The sequence below is a fragment of the Gallinula chloropus genome (assembly GCF_964237585.1).
Source record: "Gallinula chloropus genome assembly, chromosome: 4".
Taxonomy (NCBI): Eukaryota; Metazoa; Chordata; class Aves; order Gruiformes; family Rallidae; genus Gallinula; species Gallinula chloropus.
The window spans coordinates 27,425,063-27,449,849 of record NC_140088.1 but is presented as its reverse complement, the minus strand read 5'-3'; the positions used below and the strand labels follow the sequence as shown (position 1 = coordinate 27,449,849).

The 24,787-nt window shown below is 39.2% G+C and overlaps 1 protein-coding gene across 1 annotated transcript in view; it reads left to right on the top strand.

Moving 5' to 3' along the window:
* The window catches only part of TRIM66 (tripartite motif containing 66), a gene marked incomplete at its 5' end in the record, with an annotated part of 49,481 nt that overhangs the window by 8,777 nt on the left and 15,917 nt on the right, over positions 1-24,787 (top strand). The window contains 9 exon segments of the mRNA XM_084262946.1: positions 1,970-2,073; positions 6,981-7,128; positions 11,158-11,290; positions 12,085-12,201; positions 14,423-14,537; positions 15,886-16,032; positions 16,162-16,279; positions 17,666-18,555; positions 19,553-19,714. Coding sequence (XP_084119072.1) covers positions 1,970-2,073; positions 6,981-7,128; positions 11,158-11,290; positions 12,085-12,201; positions 14,423-14,537; positions 15,886-16,032; positions 16,162-16,279; positions 17,666-18,555; positions 19,553-19,714 — 1,934 coding nt within the window.

The following is a 24,787-nucleotide window of genomic DNA, read 5'->3' as shown; positions in this document are numbered from 1 at the left end:
AAAACATTCTCTTGTCCTGGAGTGTAACGTATGAAGGTCATTAGCTACAAATAGAATAGGTAAGTAAGATTCAGCTCTGCTACTTAATACACAGTTAAACAGGACTTGAGTTACATGCAAAGAAGATGAGCAAAGCATTGGGAATTGCTTGCGTTGCCCTTTCCTCTGGGGTGACTTGTAGCCAAGTAGAACAAACACCTGTGGATACTGCCTGTGCCTTCTCACGTCTGTGCGAACACTCAGTGTTGTATGAAATGCACAGTTAAACAAGTGTGAGTGGGACCATAGTCTGCCCCTTGGGCCTCCAACCTCGGAAAAGAGAAAACAATAACACTTTTGCTTTTATAACAAACTTTGGGATAAAAAAAAAAAGACCTAAATTTCATGAAAGCAGTTCTTACTAAGATTTCCTCTTCAAAGGAGATGTAACAGAACTCAAAGTTTCTTCAAAACATTTATGAATGAAAGAAAACGTATTCAGACATCTGACTGAGTGGTGGTGTTTTTGTCAGAAGTGGTAATGTAGGAAAGGTTTGGGGTTTGTGTGTCTCTGTCAATGTGAAGTGTTGCTGTTAAAATAACAGTGGCCCAGTTCTGAAAATGGGAGACATCCAGGGCTTGAACTGTGCACTTGGCCAGGGACTGCAGGAGCCATGTCCCAAGGGCAGGAGGTGCTATGCACCTGGAAAACATGAGAGTCTCTGATAACTGTCTAATAGAAAAAACTAAAAAACATCTTAAGCTTTAATTACAGGCCACCCTCCTTATTCAAAAATAATTTTAGTTAGGGAAAATAGCACATTGAACTGATTCTGGCAATACAGAAGAAAGTTGCCATTGACCTTGTTTTAAATGTTTTTATCTTGCTTTAAATGAGTTTGCATCATTTAGTCATGGAAAATACTGCTGTTAGTTATCATAAACATCACTTGGCAAGGTGAGCACAGCACTGAAATTCTGTTCTTAACAGAATGGAAAAACAGAAAAATAAAAGATTGATAAGATAAGGTATAAATAGACTGTCACACCACCACCATCTCTAAAGGACTGAATTCACATCTACAGTAATTTACAGAAATGTGGTCAGAAATATGCACACCCCTTTAAAAAAACCAAGAAAAACCCCAGCCCCCCCCCCCCCCCCCCCCCAGCCCATGCACTAGACTAGCTTGAAAAACTAAGTTCTAGCCCAAGATGTCTAGAGATGAAATAGCAGAGGCAAATGTACAGTTATGGATGCCTTTGTGAACTGTTAGTTCTCAGCCCAGGCAAACACTAGACTTGTCCCAGTTGAGCTCAGCAGCTAATGAAGGTGGAGACAGATTTTGCAGCTCAGGCTGCTTGCTTTGCTTTGAGTGTGATCACATTTTTGGCACCTGTGGATTTGTTGTAATAGATGGCTTGCAATTCTGACTTCGATATATGAAACTTCTTTTAATCCTTTACCTTTATTCTGACTTGTGGCTTCTGCATGTTACTCCTATTTTACTTCACTTGGATAGCATGCTGCACTGTAAAACTAGTATTAGGCAGTGTGTGTTTTATGCTTTGTATACCTTTGGTAATGTAAGAAGTACTGTAACAAGTGTCAGAAAGCATATCTGTAACAAGGGAATACAGCTCAAAGTGCAGCTCAGTTTTTTTCAATGCTGTAAGCCCTAATGAAGTCATAGGAATTTGGACATAGGGATATCATTGATAAATCCTGAGATAAGTCAACTGAGCCATAGTGTGTTTCTAGGGATTTTGTTGCTTTGTTTTTCTTTCCTATGTTTTAAACTAGGTCTAACCACAAGTAACTTATGGCTTGAAGAACATCTTAGTTTCCTGGAACTAAGTGTGTCTGTGTGATGCAAAAAAGTCAACAATGCTGAAGTGTGGTTTATATAACTTCCTGGTTCACATGGCTGGTGTGCATTGCTTTATTTGTGGTGGTTTTGTTTTGTTTTTGTTTTGTTCTTAAATTCAGGTATCCTCATCTGCCCTGTGTGCAAACAGAGCTGCTTTGCAAGGGATGTAGTGGAAAATTTCTTTCTCAAAGATTTGCCAACTGGTCGCTCAGCTATGGCAAAGGTAAGTGAAAACAGCTATGTTGTGAGTGTGAAACACAACCAGATCAACAGTTTGGAAACAGAGCAAAGTTTGTATTGAACAACAGACTCTTTGGTTTTGCTTATGCAACACTGTATTTACTTCACTCCTACAGAGGGACATAATGTCTTCATAATATTTCTTTAACTTTATTTGAAGAATGAGTTTGATTGTTCACCAGAGAGTGTAGCAATAGGACAAAAGGGGCAGTGGCCTCAAGCTGTTAGATTATATGTTACCAAGAAATTCTTTACCATGAGGGTGGTGAGGCACTGGAATGTGTTGCCCAGAGAGGTTGTGACTGCCCCTTCCCTGGCAGTGTTCAAGGCCAGGTTAGATGGGGCTTTGGGCAACCTGGTCTAGTGAAGGTGTGCCTGCTCATGGCAAGGGATTTGGAACTAGATGGTCCTTGAAGTCCCTTCCAACCCAAAGCATTCTGTGATTCTATATTCTTAAAATAGAGTTGGTTAAAAAGTATTGTTACTAGTGGTACAGGACTGGATCCGTGACCATATAATAGGAAGATACCGAATCTCTTGGATTCCTCATTGTCCCCTTTCTGCTCGCAATGCAAAGTAAACAGAAGCAGACTATGGGCTCAATGGTTACACCGAGACTACCCATTATATCCTGTGGGCAATTACTGTTTTCTGATTGCCTGTTTTAATGATAAAAAGCCAAAACATATTTCAGTTTCCCATTGGGAAATGAGTGCAAGGGGTAATTGGCAGGCATAGGATTACTACCTTGGCCTTCTACTGATACTGCATATAGATATTAAATACCCAGTTAACAGGCAGGACTACTGTCATAGTTTTTTAGTTGCTACTATTTTGGGTCACAAGGAGGGACAGAGAAAGGTGTGTATTTCTGCCTGCTGTTATAAAACAGGATTCCATTATTTGCATGAATAGGGTTTATTTCAGAATGTGGTGTTGCCTGTAGCTGGGATTTGAAACAGGTGAAAACTTGTGAAAACTGTTCTGTGATCTGCTGACTGTTTTATCCAAAAGCAAGGGAAAAGTGACACAGAAGCAGGGATACTGGACTGAAGTCTTCTGAACCAGCTCCCAGACTTCAATCTGTCTCCTATGCACTCTTGATTCCTGAATAAACTGGATGGCCACACCGCCTTGGATATTCAGTTTGGATATTCACGCCTTTGGGTGAAGGGGAACATTTTTTTCATAATATAGGGCAGAAGTTATCTTTCCACTCCTCAACTCCTGTAGAAACAGCAATGGATTGCATGTCAGTTCTGTCCTATGCAGAAGGCTTGATACTGTGATATCATTGCAAAAAAGGTCTAGAGGGGATATACTTCTTCCCTTTCAATTGCTTCTGTGTTGCATTTTCTCCATTGTTAAAAGGAAAAGAACGTGTAATCTAGTCTACAATGTGTTCTGGGGAAATGAAAAAAAATAATGCAAGCAAAGTGTCTTCAAGTGTAAGGTGCTTGAAGAGTATCTGGTCTGGCTGAGATGGAGTTAATTTTCCCCATAGCAGCCCTCACAATGCTGTGCTGCATATTGGTAGCTATGAGCTAGTTGATAACACACCTGGACTCTGGCTACTACTGAACAGGGCTGCCACAGCATCAAGGCTGGCTCTCCAACATTTTATCACTCACCAGCAGGCTGATGGGGACAACACCTTGGAAGGGGACACAGCCAGGACAGCTGACCCAAACTGACCAAAGTGATATTCCATAGCATATGACATAGGCTTGGTAGTGACAGCTGAGACAACAAGGGAAAAAAAGGGGGGCATTCATAATTTATGATGTCTGTCTTCTGGAGCAGCTACCCCACCTACTGAAGCTGTACTTTCCAGAAGTAACTGGACATTGTCTGCTGATGAGAAATAGAAAATAAATCATTTGTTCCTCCTTTAATTCCATGCAAGACCCTGCTTTTGCTTTATTAAACTGCCTTTATATTGACCCATGAGGGTTTTTCCATCTTATTTTCTCCCCACCTGTCCTGCTGAGGAGAGGAGCAATAGGGCAGCTTGGTGAGCACTTGGTGTCCATCCAAGGCCAACCCACCACAATAACTTTATCTGAAACAGGAAGAGGTTTGTTCACGTGCACTCTTCAAAGAGAAAAAGAAGATTCCTAAGATATTGCTGAATGTTTTGAATGCACTTTTTCTACTGGGATTTCTTAATTACCATAACTCACATCATTTACCTTTCAATGAGAATTTGTGTAGAAAGGAAATCAAATGAGAATATCTAATGTCTTCAAAAGCACTAGATTATTTTTTCAAACCTTCTTTGAAAGAAGGTTTTTCTTTTCTGTAATCCCTTAGGAGTCCTAAGAGCAGTTCAGTAAAGCAGATTTCTCACTGCAGCATAGGAGTACCCTAGAGGGACTTGCAAACGTTCTTCATAGGTTTTAGCTTACTTCCTTTTGTATTAGCAGTCAAGTTGTGTACTGTTGAAGCTTGAGTCTTTTATCCACCCTCTTGCCCCCAACTAAAGCCATAGTTTCACCATCAGTGATAACAAAAGGAAAAGCACCAGTTCATCCACACCTGAACTACCATCATTTTCTTAATTTAACTAATATGTTCAAATGGGAATCTGTCAAGGCTTGTAATGAGGTGTTTGGAAACAAGATGTTTCTTTGTGTGTTAGTGAAGCATAAATGATAAAACGTACTGTGTACCAGCAGCAGGAGTTTCAAAAGCATGCAATTCAGAATATCTTGCCCAAAAGCCTATTTCCACATCATAAAAAATGTAACTCTGGGAACACTCTTTAAGTGCTCTGCAACTTAAAAATTATGTTAATACAGTACAATGTTAATATAAATTCTAGTTGGACTGACAGCTGAACAGTTACGGACAAACCTGTGATTAAGCAGTTTTGGTTATTACAGAGCAGGCAGAGCATCCCTCACCTGTTCCCTAAGCTGGCACTTCATGGGTACATTTTAAATTAGATGCTTCTGGTTTATATAACAAGCTTTGCTTCCCAGAATAAATACCCTTGCACTTTGATTATATAAGTTCTAATAGGCTTTTTGGTTTAAATTATCACATGTACCTTTTGGAAAACATTGTTGATAAATAAATGGCTAAAATAGCGGAAGAGTTTACACAAATACTTCCCTACCCAGACAAATAAGCACATGTAAAACTTTACTTTGCTGTCTTATTTTCAAGAATTGGCCAGTCTCTTTGAAAAAATATTTGGAATACTTAGAAACACTTGAACAATAAATTGATGAGAGACCTGTCATGAGAGTCCAGCTCCACTGAGATAATGATAAAACTTAAATATGTTTCAGCAGAACAAAACCTTTTTTTTATTGTGCTGAACTAAAGCAGAAGTTGACTTGTGTCTCGGAATTTAGGTGAACATAGAAGTTCCACTTAGTTTTAAATCATGGCTTTACATTAAGATGACCAGCAAAGAACTGTGATTGTTCTTCCTTCAGTCTTTGTATCCCGAGATGCCATAAAGAGAAACTCTTCAATTAAATTCATCAAGGCTTGCGTCAGCATTTATATGCTGAGCGTGTGCTAGCACGTCCTTCTCTTCCTGTTTCCCATCAGAATAGTTAGGATGCAATTGTAACTCAACTGAAGATAAGCTGATGGTCAACAGAAAGGACAATATAGGAAGTTATTTTGCCATCTGTTATTAGTTGCCTGTGTAGCCCTGAGTAGTAGCAATATTCAGGAACTATGCATAAGTACAGTAGATATATTGTGACCTGGGAGGAAATGTTTGAGTTTGATAAACTGGTCACAAAGCATTTATGCTTTGATGATGGTAAAATTATATCAACATCTTCATTCTGCCCATTAGTACCTATTTGTGGCTATGGCAAGTCAAAACCATTAATATTAGGAGTTTTCAAACAAGGTATTTTATGTTTAATGCAAATCCTTTTTAGAAGAAGGATTGAGTTCATTCTTGAGTTCATTCTGGATACCAAAGCTCAAATTGCCCACTTCATTTACATGCGTTAGTGGCACTTCCAGACATCAGGGCCTGTATAACAAAGGGTGCTTCCTGACTTGTTGAGTCAATAGAGATGATCATCAATTAAGGTTTCTGGTTCTTCTTACATTCCTGTGTCTTAAGTTTCCAGTTTGCCATCTGTGATACCAATATATAAATTGAGCTAACTTCTGGCCAGCTCTTTAAGGAATAGGAACTAAGTTTTTCATTAGTAATATGTGGGTGTCCCTATATTGTTTTCTAAATTGCCTTACCATTTATGTGGTTTATGTATTTTTCTGACAGTTGCATTGTATCAGAGCAGTTCATACAATGCTAAAGCAAACTGAGGAAGCTCTAACTTTATTTAAAATAATCTAGATTTAGAGTAGATCTGCTGAAGTGGCTGCTATTTACGTTCATCTACATGAAAACAGAATTGGATTCTAGCCTATGGATTTTTTTAGTTAGTTAACAAGTAATTAGTAACAGACAGAAATTAATGAATGACATGGAAATAATATGGAAAAATGTTTCTGCGTAATGTTGTGATTAGGAAAAAAAGGTAAAGTAAAAAACTTTTTTATGGGCTATGTTTGAGACTTTAACATTTCACATATTTACTTGGCAACCTACACTCTTTTTCTGTAGAAAATGTCCATCTATCTAAATATATATATATAATTGTAAGGTGTACCCTCACTTCATGTGTTAAAGCCATCAGTAAGTAGTACAACCCTAACAGAAAGGAATTATACTCATTTTCAAAAGTAAATTTTAATCCAATCCTAAGCAAACTCTTAGAATCGCTTGAATTGCATCAATCTGTGGAAGAAAAATATTAGGCTTGCCCATTGGAATCATAATCTATTAAAGGTAACAGTTTGTATGGCTAATTTGTTATCTGTGTGTGTAATTGCACTTTTTGTTCCTAGAGCTGCTCCACGTGTAAAGAGAAGAGACCTGCTCACACTCTCTGTACGAGCTGCAATAAGTGGTTGTGCAGCTCATGCACAGAGGAGCACAGACACAGCAAGGAAACTGGAGACCGCTTCCTCCCTGTATCCATGAGGGGCTGCACAGGTACCCAAGAGGCACTTTGACATATGTTTTTTCTTCACATATAAGTTATTCAGTTGTAAAAGAGCAGTTGCAGGCTCTGTGCTGCAGACACCATGTTCCGTGTGCGTGACTTACAGTGACATGTATACATCAATGAGAGACTGTGTGATTTTTCTATAACTTTAGGTCCATTGCCACAATTGACATTCCACACTATTCGAAAAATGTTGGCTATTCACGTTTCACAAAGACAATCTTTTCCCCATGTTCAATCTGCAGAGAGATGGGCTAGGGTTTGGTAGGCTACAACAGCAACTAGCCTTACCCTTTCAGTATTTCTGTCCTCCTTTACATAATTTGCTTCAGGAAAATACTCTAAAGCAATTCCCATGCTCACCGGCAATTTGTGTGAGGGCACGTCATGGACAGCAAGTAGCTGTGATCACTACAGGATGTTCCTTTCCTAAGCCTGAAGTGAAAAACGTTTTTCCTGAGTGTAATCACTATATTGCTGTAGGCAAGCAGAAATGAAGCCCATTGGCAAATTTGTCTCACCCCTATGTAGTGATGATCCACAGAAAGCATTATCTTCTCCTGTTACTGCTCATTATTTTCTCTATTTATATACCAGAAAACCTATGTAAGCAATTTGTAACCTAAAATGCAGTTTCATGCAATGATGTATGTTTACATTTTACTCACATAAGAAGTTTGTGCTAGAGTTTGTGCTGCACTGTCATTCTTCTTCATAAGAAAGATGAAGGAAAAAAACAAGGAGTAAACATACGTGTAGCCCACATTATACTTATTATATTGTATGTTTTTCTTCAGGGTTTTGCTTGTAGGAGCCTAGGCTTTATGCTTGCTAAAGATGGAGTTCTTTAAGTCCTGGATGTTCATTGACACGCAGTACGCCATTGCAAAATATAGTGTAAACAAACAAAAAAGAATAATCTGTAAGAATAGTACAGATGACACATGTTTTCTGGGGTTTTAGAGAGTATTATAAACTGAAGTCCCTTCAGTCCCCCCACAAATGTCCTGATTGGATGGATGATATGTTTTTCTTCTTAAGTCGATGGAGAGATAAGGACTGTGGTTTTGAGACTCCAATTGTTTACAATTTCATTTCACTTTGAGTAAGATTACCAGGTCATATTGTTGACAAATAGCTGTAAGAAAATATACCTGTGGTTTAGTTGTGGTTTTTATGTGCACTACATGAACAAAAAGATGCAAACATGTAAACTAAAAAACTTTCTCATATTTTCAAGCCTAAATTCTGTGTGGTGAAAAAGAAATGAAGAGTTTGAAGGGTATGCAATGAAAGGAAGAATGGACATATGTAAAGTGGAAGTGTTGCTCCTGTGCAAGGAGGTTGATAGTGTATATATAGACTAATTAATCTAAAAACAATAAAAATTGGGATATAATCTGTGCTTTAAAAATTATTATTATTGTTTATGTACGTATTATTTATTTAGGACATAGACATACCCTCAGGATATTTCAAAGAAAGCAAAAACTAGGATATACTAGAACTCAGGATGATATTTTTTCTTTTCTTTCTGGATATAAAACATCCTCTGTTTTTTCATGTTTAGTAGCTGTCTTCAGTCTGTGTGGTGCTTCAGAACAACAGTCACTTTCTTTTTAGGCCCCTATAACCATTAAGGGACACTCTATCCCATTGATTTTGTATCTTGCTTGTCCGAAGTTGACACCAACTGATCAGAGGAATATATACTAACTTTCTCTTAATTTTTCAAGAGATCCACCTGAGATAAAGAAAAATAGAGAGTGTAGAAAATGGTGACTTAAATTATGTTAATTGAGAATTTAGGGCAACTGAACTTTTCCTGTTCTTAAGTGAGGTTCTTTTGAAGAAGTCAACATGGACAGTTGTGGTCAAAGTGTCTGACCCTACAAAGATAGGCTCATGCCCTTGTTCAGTGTCTGATTTGTAAGAAACTTATTTTAAAATTGAAGAATGTAGCTCTGAGCTGAGTTTAAAGTGAGCTGAGGATACCACAGCTCAGTGTCAGTTCTCACTGACATGTCTGTTGAATTAGGGAATTACTAGTGACCCAATGCTAAAAAATCCACTGATTTCCCTGGGATGATTGCAATTGGCCAAAGGCTGAAAAATGGGGAAATCCTTATGTGAGATTGTTACTAGGCTTCCTTGGACCTTGAAGACTGCATCTCATTACAGGTCAGAGTTTAATATGGATTATTTGATCCTGAGTTTTCAGAAAAAGAGCTTGCATTCCCTGCAGCTGCTGATCAACCAACTCATGAAAACTGAGATAGTTGTTATGGACATTTTATTTTTCTTTAAGATATAATATCTGACCCCATACAGGAAGATAAGATCATCTTCAACATCCACCTTAGGTTGTATAATCAATATATAACAACTTGGCTACATTATTTGCATTGTCAGCTAAAGGTTTTAATGTAAAAGTATATTTGCAGTACAGTCAGAAAAAACTAGCTGTTGAGGTGAGTTGCTTTTATCTTGATAGAAAAAATATTGGAGTGGGCTAAACAAACCTCTGACCCAATTTAATCTTTTTAATAACATTATCTATTAGCATTTGGTTCAATAATAAAGTAAAAGAGTAAATTTCCTTGAAGAATAAAACATGATACTGTAGTAAATAATTCATAACAGTATAAACTATATAATGTGGTTACATAGAAATTTTGCCCTGATCTGTCACAACTTATCTTGCACATTATGTTGAGAGGGTGGAAGAGGGAGCCAATTGAACTAGGTTCTCCAAGGGCTCCATTTTGCTACAGGATGAGAGCATGGTCCTGCCACAAGTTGATTTTTTTTTAATGTTTTGATAAGCATGGAAGGATTGGTGTGGGAAAACAGAAGCATTTTTTCTCATTTTACATGAGCAAATAATATGTAAATAAGTAACATTTTTTGTTTTGTTTAAAGTTTGTATCGACAAGTGTTATCTAACAATGTTTTGTGTTGTTAGAGAGTAATGGGATAGTGTCTTTGTAGGAATATTATAAAGCTGCAGTCATGTGCTTTTCTTGTTGTCCCCTTATGTGTTCCTGTGTGCTAATAATGTTGATGGTACTGTGGACAGAAGATTTGAACACTGACCTGCATAAATCTCTCACTGTACCTTAGCTTTGCTTGTGTTTTTTGATGATTTTGACAAAACACTATTTTTCACTGGTAATAATGATGGCTGGTGCTTACACTGGTTGATAAAATAAGGCTCTGGAGGCTGCATTTTCTTGTATCCAAGAAAAGAGATTTGCCTTCCCTGCCTTAGGTATTAATGTGCAGGAACTTGTCAATGTCTAACTCTAGTGGAAGGGGTTTTGGTTTAGCAGGGTTTTTTCTATTCTTTCATTGACAGTGTTCCCTTTTTCTGAAATAATCTTATCATATCCAGGAAAGAAAACAAAAATAGTTTGCACAGGAGCAACACTTCCACTTCATGCATCCACTGTCCATTCTTACTTTCATCACATTACTCTTAAAAAACCAGAACAAACCACCCTCTTCAGCATCAGGTTTTAGTGCCTAATATCAAAATCCCTGAGCTGCTGATGTTTACATGCTGCATTTACAACAAATACAAGTTTGAAAAGCAGTTTCCCATGTGCCTTTGTTTAAGAACAAAGGATTCTGCTTTGACTTCAAGTTTAGTATATTTACTTTTCTACTTTATACAATACAGTTTTGTTGACTGGCTCGCCAGACCAAGGCATCCAAAATAGCAAGTCAGCTGCCCAAAATCATAACAGATATTTAAAACCCGTGAGAGTTTAGAAGACAATATGAATTTGGTTTGATGACTTCTTTCTGAACCCCTTTGATGTGCTCAGTTTGTAGGATGCATAAGACCAGGAAATATAAACAAACCCTACTTCATGCAATCGGATATTTCCAGAATCTGGGTCTCCTAAAAGTAACACCAAGACTTTCAATAAAATTGCCAGAGTTTTGGCAACTCTTTTTCTTAAATATAATAGTAATTCTTGTCAATGAGAGCATTGCTTTATATTCTTCAGCAACTGAAGATGAAGCAAGAGGTTTTTCCTTATTTTGTCCAGTGCACACTCCAGAGCCACTCAAGCTGTTTTGTGAGACCTGCGATACACTTATGTGCCGCAACTGCCTTTTGACAGAGCATAAGGAGCACAGGTACCACACACCGATTGCTTAATCACAACCCTGTCTAATGGGCTAGCTAATTTAGATTTAACACTATTCATCTGCAATTCCTGTCGGTTGAAGTTGCAGGCTAATCCAAAATTAATAGCCACAGATATCTTAGATCAATTTTCTTATCACAGAATGTTAGGGGTTGGAAGGGTCCTTGAAAGATTATCTAGTCCAACCTCCCTGCCAGAACAGGATCACCTAGATTAGGTCACACAGGAACATGTCCAGGTGGGTTTTGAATCTCTCCAGAGAAGGAGACTCCACAACCTCTCTAGGCAGCCTGTTCCAGTGCCTAAGCACTATAACATATGGTTTATTGTCCTCACAGAATCAATCAGTGCTCCCATCGGTGTGTACCTTCCCAACTGTATTGCCTGCCCAGATATTATGTATGCAAGCATATAATTTCTTGTGACTGTGCTCAAAGGCACAAGTTGGACTCAGTACTTAACAAGGTTCAAATACTTCTGTTTGTCTTCAGTGAAGACATCACAACTGTACAAGACTGGAGTTGCCAATACTTAAGCATGCTGCTTGCCCGTGGAAGTGTGTGCGCTATGTGGGGAATTGTCTATACACAGGGACAGTTTTTGTGAGGTGAGCCGGCCTGTATGATAAGGTTTAGTTGTCATGGAGAACATTTGCAGTATGAAAGAAGTAGGGGACCATGTCCAGAAAGGTATTAAGACACCTGGTCCCCTAAGTTTGTCAGCTGACAAAAGTTGATTATCAACCAAAAAAAGATGGTGTGAGAATTTCCCCTTCTTTCACAGGTTCAGACATCTTGATGAAGCTTTGCAAAACCAGAGAGTTATCCTGGAAAATGTCATAACTAAAGTGGAAGAGAAAAAAAATGGGATTCAGGTTTCAGCTAAACAGATAGAAGACAGGTAATGGCTATAGTTTTTTTTCCTCTCTCCGTGAAATTGGGTGATCAGTAAATATATTACTTTCACTAAATGTAGATTAACAGAAGTAAATGCAGATGCTTTTTTTTTGTTTGTTTTTTTGAAGATAGGAAATAATGTGAAGATTAAAAATAAGAAATTCATATTTAAGTAGTACTGACAAGTCATGGCATTGTAATACATGATTCTATAGTCCTTATAAGGCTTGTGACATCTGCCATCAGAATTGATTTCTTTGTATAATCTGTTTCTGAACTAGAATTTAAACAGATTAGTAATAAAGACTGTTTTTAAAATGCCTTATTTCTTCAAGAAAACTCAAAATAAGCTGTGATTTCAGTCAAGACTAATAAAAAATGAAAAGGTTTCATTATATTAACTAGATTGTGGCTACTGTTTATGTAATTGTTAGCTGTTGGATCTCTTCTGCATTAATACAACCATTTCAAACACCTTGAAAGAGTACAAGTGTAAAGTGAAAGGTTTTTTTGATATGGCTTCTGTGTATGTTGACCAAGAGTTTAAGATTGTTCTTGGCATGGTGTTTGAGAGAGTGGCCTGGTTTCAGCTAGGATGGAGTTAATTTCTTTTCTAATAGCAGATGGAATGCCGTGTTTGGGAGTCAGGATGAGAGCAGTGCTGATAGCACCCTGATGTTTCTAGTTGTTGCCAAGCAATCAAGGACTTTTCAGTTTATATTCTCCTACTAACGAGAATGGGGGGGGACGCAGCCAGGAAAGGTGACCCAAACTGTCCAAAGGGGGTACTCCATGCCAATTACATCATGCTCTGCATAAAAGGGGGGCTGGTTGGAGGAGGAGCAGGCAGCTCCAGGACTTGAGGTTTTGGGGACGGTCTGTTTTTTTGGGGTGGCTTTGGGCTGCACGGCCTGAGTTGTGCAGCTTGGTGAGAAACTGCATCGTGTATCACCAGTTTCATATATTTTGCTAGAAAGTCCTTTATCATTGTTATATCTCTCTTTCTGCCATTCTAGTAAACTATCCTTATCCCACCCGCGAGGTTTCAGTTCCTTGGTTTTGTTTTTTTCCCTTCCCTCTTCCCTGCACCACCCCTCACACCACCACTCTCCTCCTACACTCCCTTTTAAAGAACAATTAGCTTCGTGGTGCTCAGCTCTCAGGTGGGACAAAACCACAACAGAGAGTTAATCAACATTAGCAAGTCACATCCAGAGAGTAGTGGTCAACAGCTCAGTGTCCAGATGGGGATCAGTGATGAGAGGTGTCCCTCAGGGTTCTGTATTGGGACCAGTGCTGCTTAATATTCTCATCGATGACATAGTGTATCGAGTGCACCCCTAGCATGTTTGCAGATCACATGAAGTTGAGTGGTGTAGCTGACATGCCTGAGCGGTGGGTTGCCATGTAGCAGGATCTGGACAAGCTCAAAAAGTGGATCCATGTGAACCTTGTGAGAGTCAGTGTGGCCAAGTGAAGGGTCCTGTGCAGGATACCAAGACAGGCTGGGGGATGAGGGGATTGAGAGCAGCCCTGAGGAGAAAGACCTGTGGAGACTGGTGGACAAAAAACGACATAAGCCAGCAATGTGCAGCCACAGCCCAGAAAGCCAAATGTGTGCTGGGACACATCAAAAGAAGCATGGCCAGCAGGTTGAGGGAGGTGATTCTGCCCCTTTACTCTGATGACAGGCTGGAAGAGTTGGAGCTGTTCAGCATGAAGAAGGTGAGGGTCCGGGGACACCTTATTCAATACTTAAAGGGGGCTTATAAAAAAGATGGGACCAAACATTTTAGAAGGGCCTGTTGCAATAGGACAAGGACTATTGCTTTTAAAGTACAAGTGGGTAGATTCAGACTAGATATAAGGAAGAAAAGATGTTGGTGAAACAGTGGAACAGGTTGCACAGAGAAGCGGCAGGTGCCCACCTGCAGGAAACATTCAAGGTGAGGTTGGACCAGGGCTCTGAGCAGCCTGATTGGGTTGAAGATACCCCTGCTTGTTGCATGGGGGTAGGAACTAGAGGACCTTAAAAGGTCCCTGCCAACCCAAACCATTTTATAAGACACTGAAGGGAAGTGTAGGATAACTTGTGTGAAGTAGCACAACTTTCATTGGAGTTCTCTATCAATAGTTAGATTGTTTTTTGTAACAAATAACTACTAAGCTCTGAATAAATGTCATAATGGTTGGCTTATCCAGGGATGCATGTATCTCGCCCACAGGTTGCTTGAAGTAAAACACTTATACAAAAAGGTGGAAAATCAAATAAAAATGGCCAAGATGGTTCTGATGAATGAAATCAATAAACGAACAAACATCCTTCTTGAACAACTTGAAGTAAGTAAGGCTAGTTTCCTTAATACCTTGGGAAATCAAGCTAAATTAAATTTAATCCCAGTGCCAATGGAAAAAATATAGATTGTGAGAGTTATTGGCCCTTTGGTTATGTTTTTAAATGCTTATTTTGTTTTTCTGCAAAATTTGATGTGGAATCAATGGTTGACAAAGATTCAGGATGAAGTGGCAAAATGTTTGCTTATCGTGAGTTAACCATGTTTCTTGTGAGGTTAGAGAGAATGTGTGTGCACCTTTTGAGTACTAACAAAACACACCAGCTTCTCGTTTTAATGTTTAATTTGTAGAAGACCACTAGCAGCACGCTTAATATCCTGTTTTGGAAATGATCCTCTGGTCTACTTTCTGTAACAGAGCCTGCAGTTTTTCACTTTTCAGTTTTTGCATGTCCAGTGAAAGAATACTTGGTTTCATTTTGAAGTGTGCTAGGCACTAAAATAGCTATCAGATCTGATTAGAATTGCTGCTTCACAGTTATTCTTGGATAATTTTAGCAGGTATGGGAAAGAGAAGGCTCTCAGCATTTGCTGGATACCTTTGAAATGACACATTTGATCCAAATATGGTTAATCAGTACCTTTACAGAAAAGGGAAAAATATGTTTTTGTCTCAGTATTATTAAGCATTAAGTAAATCAGCTTCATGTGTTTTGACAAAGTTTTGGTGTTTGAATTATTGACAACCACAACTGAACTGTGCATATACTTGAAGTATATGCATAGTGGTCTATTGAAGTGCATGTAGGGGGCATCAAATGAAATCAGGAGGTGCTAGGTTCAAATCAAACACGTGCAAATAGTTCTTCACAGAGATGGTAAATAAGTGTGTAACTCCTTGCTGAAAAATATTGTGCTTGGGTTCAAAAGTAATTCTAATTAATAGATAAATGCACCAAGGGTGGTAACGTAGCCTGTGCTTTTGCGTTCCCTAAATCATGAATTGCTGGAGACTGTAAGACCATTCTGAGGAAATGCTGCATGCTTCCCCTCTTTTTATATTTTCCTTGGATCTCTTCTGTTGTGTGTCCTAAGAGATAATGAAGTAGTCCCGGTGCAAATTTCATCCAACATTTACAGCTTTCTTGGGTTACATTATTCTGTTAAACTAAGACCAGAATGATGTAGGTTGGTTGCTCCTGGGGAAGTCATCATTCTTCCTGAATGAAGACATGCCTGTTGAATAGGATTTGCTTTCTTTTTGTCATTGGTGGTTTAAAGAGATTCTAAATAGGTGTCCCTGGAAATAATGCCTAATGTAGTATCAATGATTGTGTGCATTATGTGTCTCTGAAGAATGACAGCTATCTTCTACTGCTTCACATTATTAACAGAAAATCACCAGTGAAAGGAAGCAGAAATTGGAGCAACAACTGCAAGGTGTTGTGGTTTTAAGCAGACAGGTAGAGCATGTGCAGAACTTCATCAACTGGGCAGTGTGCAGTAAAAACAGCATCCCTTTTCTCTTCAGTAAAGAACTGGTAGGAGCAATACTTATTTTCTCAGTAAATTGAAATCGTTCAGTGGATATAAGAACTGTTTTAAGGATTTAATGATTTTCATCATCTTAGAATCGTGAATAAAATCATCACCCTTTGATTTGTTACCAGATTGTGTTTCAGATCCAGCGTTTGTTAGAGACAAATTGTAACACAGACATAGGCCCTCCTCTGAAGATCAAATTTACTTGGGATCCCTCCTACTGGACCAAACAACTGTCCAATTTGGGTAAGAAAAATACATTGTTGTTTACTAGTCAAGTGCCCAAAGCTTGACAAGAGAGATACAGACACATACAGTGCTTTAGGGAAAGAGCTCTCCTTTTTTGTTTTGACTTCTTCCAGCTTTGTATGTTTTGTTATGTTCTGAAAAAGAGCTGGTGTGGTTGAACTTTCTTGGTTTTCCCTCCAGTTATATCAATTCACCTATTAAAAGACATTGCTATATATAAATATTTTCTCATAAATGTTACTTAGAAATACACTCTTTAAATATCATCTTTGATGGTCTTAGAAATTCACAATGTAAGAAACTAACTACTACTTTAGTGTAAACACTGTGCAGAGATAAACAAAGAACTTTTAACTGAAATCACTTAAAATGTATCATCACTGGCTATCAAACAGCCTTGCCTTGGGGGTTGGACCCTTCCAACCCCTATGATTCTGTGATTCTGTGACTTGGCCCACTGTTCAGGTCTGTCCCTGCAAGCTGCAGCTCTGTACAACACCAACTCTGGCAGTCATGTAAGGAGTACCCTGGGTGAAATGGAGTATCTGCAGTGGGACTTGTGCTAGTCCCTCTGCCTCACCCAGGGGCAACTGGGCTCAGTCATGCCCGTGCTCCTCAGATCCTGTAGTGTCTTAGCGGCCGAGGGACCTGAGCAGTGCTTGTGACACAATTAACAGGCACAAAGATGTCCCTAAGACATTGACTGTATAATAATTACAGTGTATTTATATTATGAATGTGCATACTGTGACTTTGTTTCCCACTAGCTATGAATTTCTCAACTGCAGTGGGTTTTTACAGTAAATTCAGTTTGGTGGGCCAATAAAAGGTCTAAAAGTTTGGTTCTCTTCCCATTTTCAGATATTTAAAACTAGATAGGGCAAAACACTATCAAAAGTATTACGGGGAATAATCTTCTCTTTACTAAAAGCATGGGCAAGATGAGTTCATAGGTCACTTCTATTTCTAGCTTTTATGACCCTCGCCTACATAACATCAATCTCTCTTATTTTTGTCACTTTCAACCTGGAAGCAGGCTTTTGTACCTGTGCTTATGGATAAAAAGAAGTGCTCACACTTTAGTAAAAAATGAAAGCATAAGCTATATCCATCAGTTAAAATAAATTGAGGTCTGTTTTTCAAAGCATGTGCTGGTAATTTGACTGTGAGTTCCACTGACATCAGTGCAAGTTTGCTGGGATTTTAAATCACTGAAAAATCTTGAAAAATTTGTCTTGAAGGTATGTTGAAGGACTGCCTGGATAGGACATTTTAATATCTTTTACATCTGAAATGAAGACAAGGAAATGGCTGTCATTTACCTGTCTTTATTGTGTAGACTTGTCAAGATCATCAGAGGGAGTAAATTTCTGTTTTTTCCAGGAGGTTTCATTGTGGAAGGTGAACACAGTTCTCACTCAGATGTGCTGCTCTGTGGAAATGTGCAAGGATTACACTCCTCTTTGTATCATGGGCACCGTTCATCAGCTTCACAGCTGGAGCCTATGAATAGCCAGCCACATCAGTTCCCACCTGCAGTTCAGTGTCCCACGCCTGCCTGTTGCTCTCACTGCCTCAGCCTACCTCACTCAAATAAAGCTCAGCATTCTTACCAAGATATAAAACACCATCATAATTTTCGACAGCCTCCTGATCTGCATCAGCAGCACTTCCCTCTGCAGTACAGCATGCAGCAACATGACAAAGAGCAAAGGGGTGTCCCCCAGCCTACAAAGTTAACGCAGTCTGGGGTGGAACAGCAGTTGAGGTCAGAGCCAGAGAATGTGTCTGTGAGGATGGGAAAGCATTTGCCTTCCCAGCAGCCACAGCAAACTGCACCCCTGGGTTACGCTCTTGTATCGCATGAAGCTCAGCAAGTTCACACAAGCCATCCACAGCCCTTCCGCACACAGGCTTCTTTGCAGACATCAACTGTGCAAGTGCAGCTTGGTCATCTCCAGAAGATAAAATCTAACCACTTGCAGCAGCCACCACCGCAGCAGCAGGTGCCACCAGCATCACCACCATCAGGTCAGAACGACAACACCCACAAACAAGTCATCCAGCAGAGCCTGGACATAATGCACCACCAGTTTGAACTGGAGGAGATGAAGAAGGATCTGGAGCTTCTTCTGCAGGCCCAAGGACAGTCCAGCTTGCAACTGAACCAAGCCAAGCCACCTCAGCATGTTCAACAAACCATAGTTGGTCAAATCAACTATATAGTGAGGCAGCCAGCACCAGTTCAGCAACAAATCCAAGATGAAGTACAAGTAGGTTCTCTAAAAGTTCTTTCCTGTTGCCTTTAGTCAATGTAAGCTCAGAAATGGGAGACACCTTTGGGATTTCATGTACTTGGTTGAACTTTCTGTTGTTTTCTATGTATTCAGCAGATGCTTCATGCTTTATGCAGATTGGGCCAAAATTTTCTGTAAAGAGCTGCATGAACAACCTGCACGCCAAAGATCTGAATCGCTAAATAGACAGGGTGAGCAGCAACTGGGAGAATAAAAGTATCATCATTCCTCCTTTGTGAATATGTAACAGGAGGACTGCAGTAGTGTCAATCTTGATTTCAACCCCTTTTTACTGGAAACTTTAAGCCCCGAGCCCTTGAAAAAGATTCCATTTTGAATCTGAATGATTAATGAAAAGAGAGTGAAGAACACCTATTTACTGTCTGAGAAATATTTCCCATTCTACTAGTAACTACTCTTGCTACTGCATCATGTCCATTAAGATTTTCATTAGTATTCATACACGCTGTTCTGCTACAGTTCTGTCAGCAGGGCTAATTTCTCCTCTTTTGCTCTGCTGGAAAGGTCCTGCTTTTGGAAAAGGGACGGTGCTTGGTGGTGAGCATCCAAGTTACAAGGCATATAAGGTGCACAGTAAGGTGGGTTTAAAACTCATTCTAAACAGCGGGGATTGCAGCAGAAAGGTGGCTGGGACTTCCCTTTGTATAAACCTGTGGAGTTCTCACCTTGAATAGGTCTCAAAGTGGCTTTTAGGGGCAGATTGCAGGCTTTTAGTGCAGCTCTACATTTCAGCAGCTTGATTAATTTAATTTTTTTTAAAAAAAATCATTATAGTTTGAGAGAAATCTTTCCCTATTCATTTATCTCTCTACTTAGGGTTACTGTGAACATCTTTGTTGTTTCAGGGTCTTTCCAGTCTTGTCATAATGTATATGCTGTGAGTTGATGAAAATTTGTTACCACTTTTCTTTCTGAGATTTTGAAAACACAAATTCTTAATTTTCACTTTTAGGTCTGTGAGAGTTCAACTGAACTTGATGCCCACAAGCCTATAATTCCTCTTGACAAAAGTGATAGTCCGTCCCTGCCACAGTCTCTAGATGAAGAAGCCAGTGTCAGCAGTCACTCCCCTGAGAGCACATTGCAACAATCGGCTTTCCATCCACTGAGAAAGGTATAAAGAACCTGTTATTAAAAAAAAAAAGAAAAAGCTTTAAAGGAAAAATATAATTTGCTAATATTGAATATAATATGGCATTGAGATGTGCAATCAATTTGAAAAAATTAAGACAGTAAAAAGTTGACAAAATGGCTTGTAAATCTGAGAATACAGTCACAGCCTAACCTAGTGTGCATCTCCCAGTAAGATGCCTGCACACTGTGCTGCAGCCAGAATCAGCAACTGTTCTGTGAGCTGGTAGTGCTTAGATCTAGCTGGCATGATTGTTAAGCATGATCTGGTAAATAAAAAGACAGTCTATTTCTTCACTGAGTAAATTCTGTCCAGTCCCTATCTCTAGGGATTTAACTATCATGACTTGACAACTACCATACTAGCAGCAGTTAATTTGAAGGGGGGCAGGAGGGAGGACTCAGAGATTCTGATGAAATCAGACATTAAAAACATCCTTTGAAATAGTTGCCCTGGAAATAACAACGCTAATTATTATAATTATTACTGAAATGTGGTGTCTGAAAGGGATATAATTCTGTTCTATTCCTTTCCCTTTTTCATAAGGAAAAAAAAAATCATAGATTTCTCTATCTTTAGAATATTTCAGCACATAATAGAGCCATGGTTTGATCCTTCCACCTACTAAGGGGCCCTAACTATTGAAGAAGCAGCATATAAACAAAACCAGGAGAGCTCATCTGTATCAATAGATCCTTGCTGACTCTGGATGTCACCTGTGCATTTGAGGCAGAAGAGCTGCGTTTTACACCCCTGTACAGTTTAAAACATTCCAAACAGCACTTCATAGTCTGGTTGCTAAATTCGGTCTAGTACTTCTGTGAATGACTTGTGTTTTGTGCCATGTGGAAGTCTACCATGGCTGTTTTTTCTTGGAATTTGTGTGTGGAAAAGCAATTGTCTTTCCTTGTTGCCTCAGAAAAGGGAACTATTTTATCCTTTAGTATGTAGCTTTGTTGACCCAACAGGTTTATGATGCAATACCCATTCAGGGAATTGTTGGAGCTCCTTTTGGGAATTGTAGAGACATGGAAAGGTAATGATTACTGAGAGTCTGGAAGCAGCACACAAATCTGATTTGGAAGCTGCAAAGAAATCTGCAATTGCTAACTTAATCCTGTAGATGTGATGGAATTTCTGGATCAAGTAATAGAATTGCAACATTCTAAGACAATGCTCTTTAGCTCTGATCAGGACTGAGGAAAGCCATGGAAATTTTACAGGATGGGCCTACCTTTACTTTAGGATATAACTGTAAAAATTCAAAATGTGTACTTAAGGCCTGAGCAAGACCATGAACCCGAGCACATACTTTTTGTGAAATGCAGACGTACTCTCAAACTTACTTTTGAAAATGAATGGTGATGCTAACCAGCTAGCTTTCAGGGGCTTTTTCTACATGCATGTTGAGGAAGAAGCTGTCCTTTTGTCTTCTGGACCTGTAAAGGAAGGTTACTCCCAACAGCTTAAACCAGAAAAGTCAGAAAGAGGGAAGAAAAATGGGAGCAGATGTGCAAGAGAGATACTTGTGTAGTCTGATGGGAAAAGGAGGAGAAAAAAAGGAAGAAGGCTCATATGTTTCTGTACAAGTTGAGAAGGCAGAAAGAAGAGGATACTCCCAGGAAAAATTAATTTTTTCACATGGTGCTGAGAAGTGCAGAAAGCACAAGCTTGTCTGGTTTGGGGTTTTTTTTATTAGCTTCCTTGTACTTCTGCAAGAAACGAAGCCTTTCAACAGATACAGCATCATATATTTGCTTCTACTCATCCCTTCTAATGAATTGTTTGGGATGAAGCCATAATGTACTGACAGTGGCTCTGGCAATAGCTAATTAGAAATGATGAAGGGAAACAGCAGAATAAGGAAACCCTTGAAATCTATTCTTCCTGAATGCTCCTTAAAGATATCTGACTGCTTTTGCTGACAATTAGATTAACTCTAGGTTTAAATGGGAGATTTGGCCCTATTTAAGAACAAGGGAATGTGCCTATTCATTTTCATCTCTGTTTTGCCCGACTAAATTTTTTCGTAGTCATCTCTAGACAAAAATTTCTGTGTAGGCGTTTGCCCATTTACTTTCATGTGGCCTGTATTCAGAACTTCTCATCTCTCTCAAGTTCTTAGAGGACATGGAAAAAGCAAATGTGGAGAAGTCTAAAATACTGCACTTGGAAAATATGTTAGAGAAAACGGCCAGAGCTGTGTTCTGCCTTTTGGAGAATTATTCGTATTGGGCGTCTTGGTTTTGTGTTGCAGTTCTGCTGAACTCTGAGAGCCTCTGGTGTGTGCAGCATTCCTAGCGGAGTAGGCAATTCTCTGGCTGCTGAGATTCTTTCATTAAAGAGAAAAAGCAGTGTGAGCCAGGATGTAGTAAAACTCAGAATTAACCATTTGGTGATATGTTTGCCAAGTTCTGTCAAAAAATAAAAGCTTCCATTAGCCCAGTGGTTTCCTTGCTCATGTAATTAAACATTTGTGCATAAATTTTGAAGCATGTTTATGGTATGCGTTTGATGCTGTTGACTGATAACTAGATGAATTGTCTGCATATGGGATCTTATTTATGTGTGAAGTAATATAGAGCAGATGCTATTAATAGCTTGGGATCACAGCATTACTCATAATCAGGGAAACCACAAGTACGTTACTCAGATCATCCCAGGCAAGTGCTAGTGCAGCCGTTACACCACGGCGTGCGGTACTCGTATGCCATGTGAGCGCCTTGGAGTTCAAAGAGCACCCGTTCAAGTCATTCTGATGAATAATTCCATCCCTCACATTTAAAACTGGTTATTGATAAGCAGAAGCAGAGAAGCAAAGATAAAACACTTCACAGACTTGTAAAATGTCCCCGTGTGTTACATTTCACTGTCTATCAGGACAAATCAAATCTAGCTTCACTGAGCAGACAGAATTTTACCTTTCCAGCCATTTAAAGTAGGGTTTGCTAGCTGGTGTTGATCAGAGACATTGGTGGCAAGGCTACTGCCGTCTTGGAGTTCAGAGTAATTCCTGTCTGTGCCCACCTGCTCTATATGCACTTGTATAGGGTCTAGTCGTGTAACTTCAGTTTTGTGAGCTCGTTTTCATTTGTTTCACTGGTTTTTTGAACATTAAGGGTGATATTTTGTCAGCCTTTCAGTCTTCTTGTGTATTCACTTAACTATTCTTTCTCTGTGAATTGATTTGTGTGTGTGTGCAGAATAAATGTTTCTGTACTTAGACTGTTGATTGTTTGATATTAAGTACTGCACTTAGCACAACTTCGGGTCTGACTAGCACCTTTTAAGAATGCAGCACTAGAAATGGAAGTTTTCTGCCAGTGTGCAGAATGGCTAAATTTTCTCTTCGTGTTCCCCTGCCACTATACTTCGCACACGTGGCTGGTACCTCCGGTTTGTATTGTGGAGTTGTTCCATCTCCATGCTTGTCAAATACTCAACCTCTCCCATGAGAATGCCAGCAAGGCAGAAGAAAAATCTCAAAATTACTTTTCTGATATCTGCACTTTTGTTCTGGGGAATTATGCTAAGCTCTGGCAAACAGATTTTTATACAGGTAATTGAATTGCTAAGTTGCAGTGTGAAGGAGTGAGTACTCCATTAGATGAATAATTTTGTGGAAAGGGTTACCAACGCTCTGCAATGATATGGTACTCCTGTTGCTTTTACATAGTATGATATTGAGTTATTAATTTGTGCACAGGACTGGGGAGGTCATCTATTCTGGAGCAAAGGCAAGGATAATAAGATGTTTTTAGCCTAATTGTGTTTTTGGGAGTAATAAAGGGCATAAGATCCCTGTTTTGCTTACATGTACCTAATTGTCATTTGTGGCTGTGATGAGCAAGAGGTCCAGAGACTGTACCTAGTATTTGAAGAAATGTCATAACTACTGTACATTGATAGCACAGATTTGTAGTTTGAGCCTCAGGTACTGCTGCAACAGACATTGATGGTGTTTCAGAACTAGCCAAACATCTCTTGTCCTCAGACTCCATGAGGACACCCCTTTAGTTAGGAGCAGGGCCTTTACTTCTGGGAGGGTGGTTCCCTTGTCTTGTCCAGCTGTTGGGTTGGGTCCTGGGCAGTGGAACACTCTACCATCCTCACTCATCCTAAAAAACTAGGATGGCTTGGGCACTCATGATTCTGCCTTGTGGGACACTGATCAGTTGTATGGCATTTGTCAAACTCGCATTTGGTTATGTTCCTCAGCAACCTTTGAGGGTTTCTCCCCTTGGCTTATTGTTTCACTTTCTGCTTAAAATAAATCTCCAAATATGTGATGCACTGTATTACTAAGTTATTACTGAACAACTGTATAACTTAGGAGAGGGTATAAGAAACAGATAAAGTGATCCACTGATGATACACTGTCCCCCTTCTGAAAGTCAGGACTTCAGGACATCCTGAACCGAAGCTTGTACCCAGTCAGTTGTGGTTTGTAGCTCTTCATGGATGCATACCTTGAATTTTTCTAATCCATTTTTGCAGTCCATTTTAAGACAGTGGGTCTCCTCAGCATTCTGTGGCAACTGAGTTCTGCATTGAACGAGAAATTCCTCTGCTTACTTTGTTGCATGATAATTCAGTAGGATGCCTTCTTGTATTAGGAAAAGCAGTAAATAATCAATCTGTATTCACCACCTTCATAACTTCTGTATTTTGTAGGTCTATATTGAATTTCTTCTCTAAAATTTCTTTTTGAAGCTGGAAAGCGACTGCTGGTCTCTCTAGTGGGTTTCTGTTTTGGGGGGATGGGGGTGGTGGTGCTTGGATTTTTTCATGGAAGTGATTCTATATTTTTGTCCTTTATATCTTTGGCTGTTTTCCCTATATTTTGTAGTTTTAATAAATTCTTTTGGAGAGAGGCTTACCAGAAATAGTAACCAAGGTGTCATTTTGGTATTGTTCTTTTGATTGGCAATAAGTCACAGCTGCTTAGTTCAAGACCTCTGTTTTTCTCAATCACCATAAAGTACCTGAAATGGGGAAATCCTAGAAAATATTTCATGACATCTAAGGAGCACTCTTGAGAGCATTCTGAGAGAG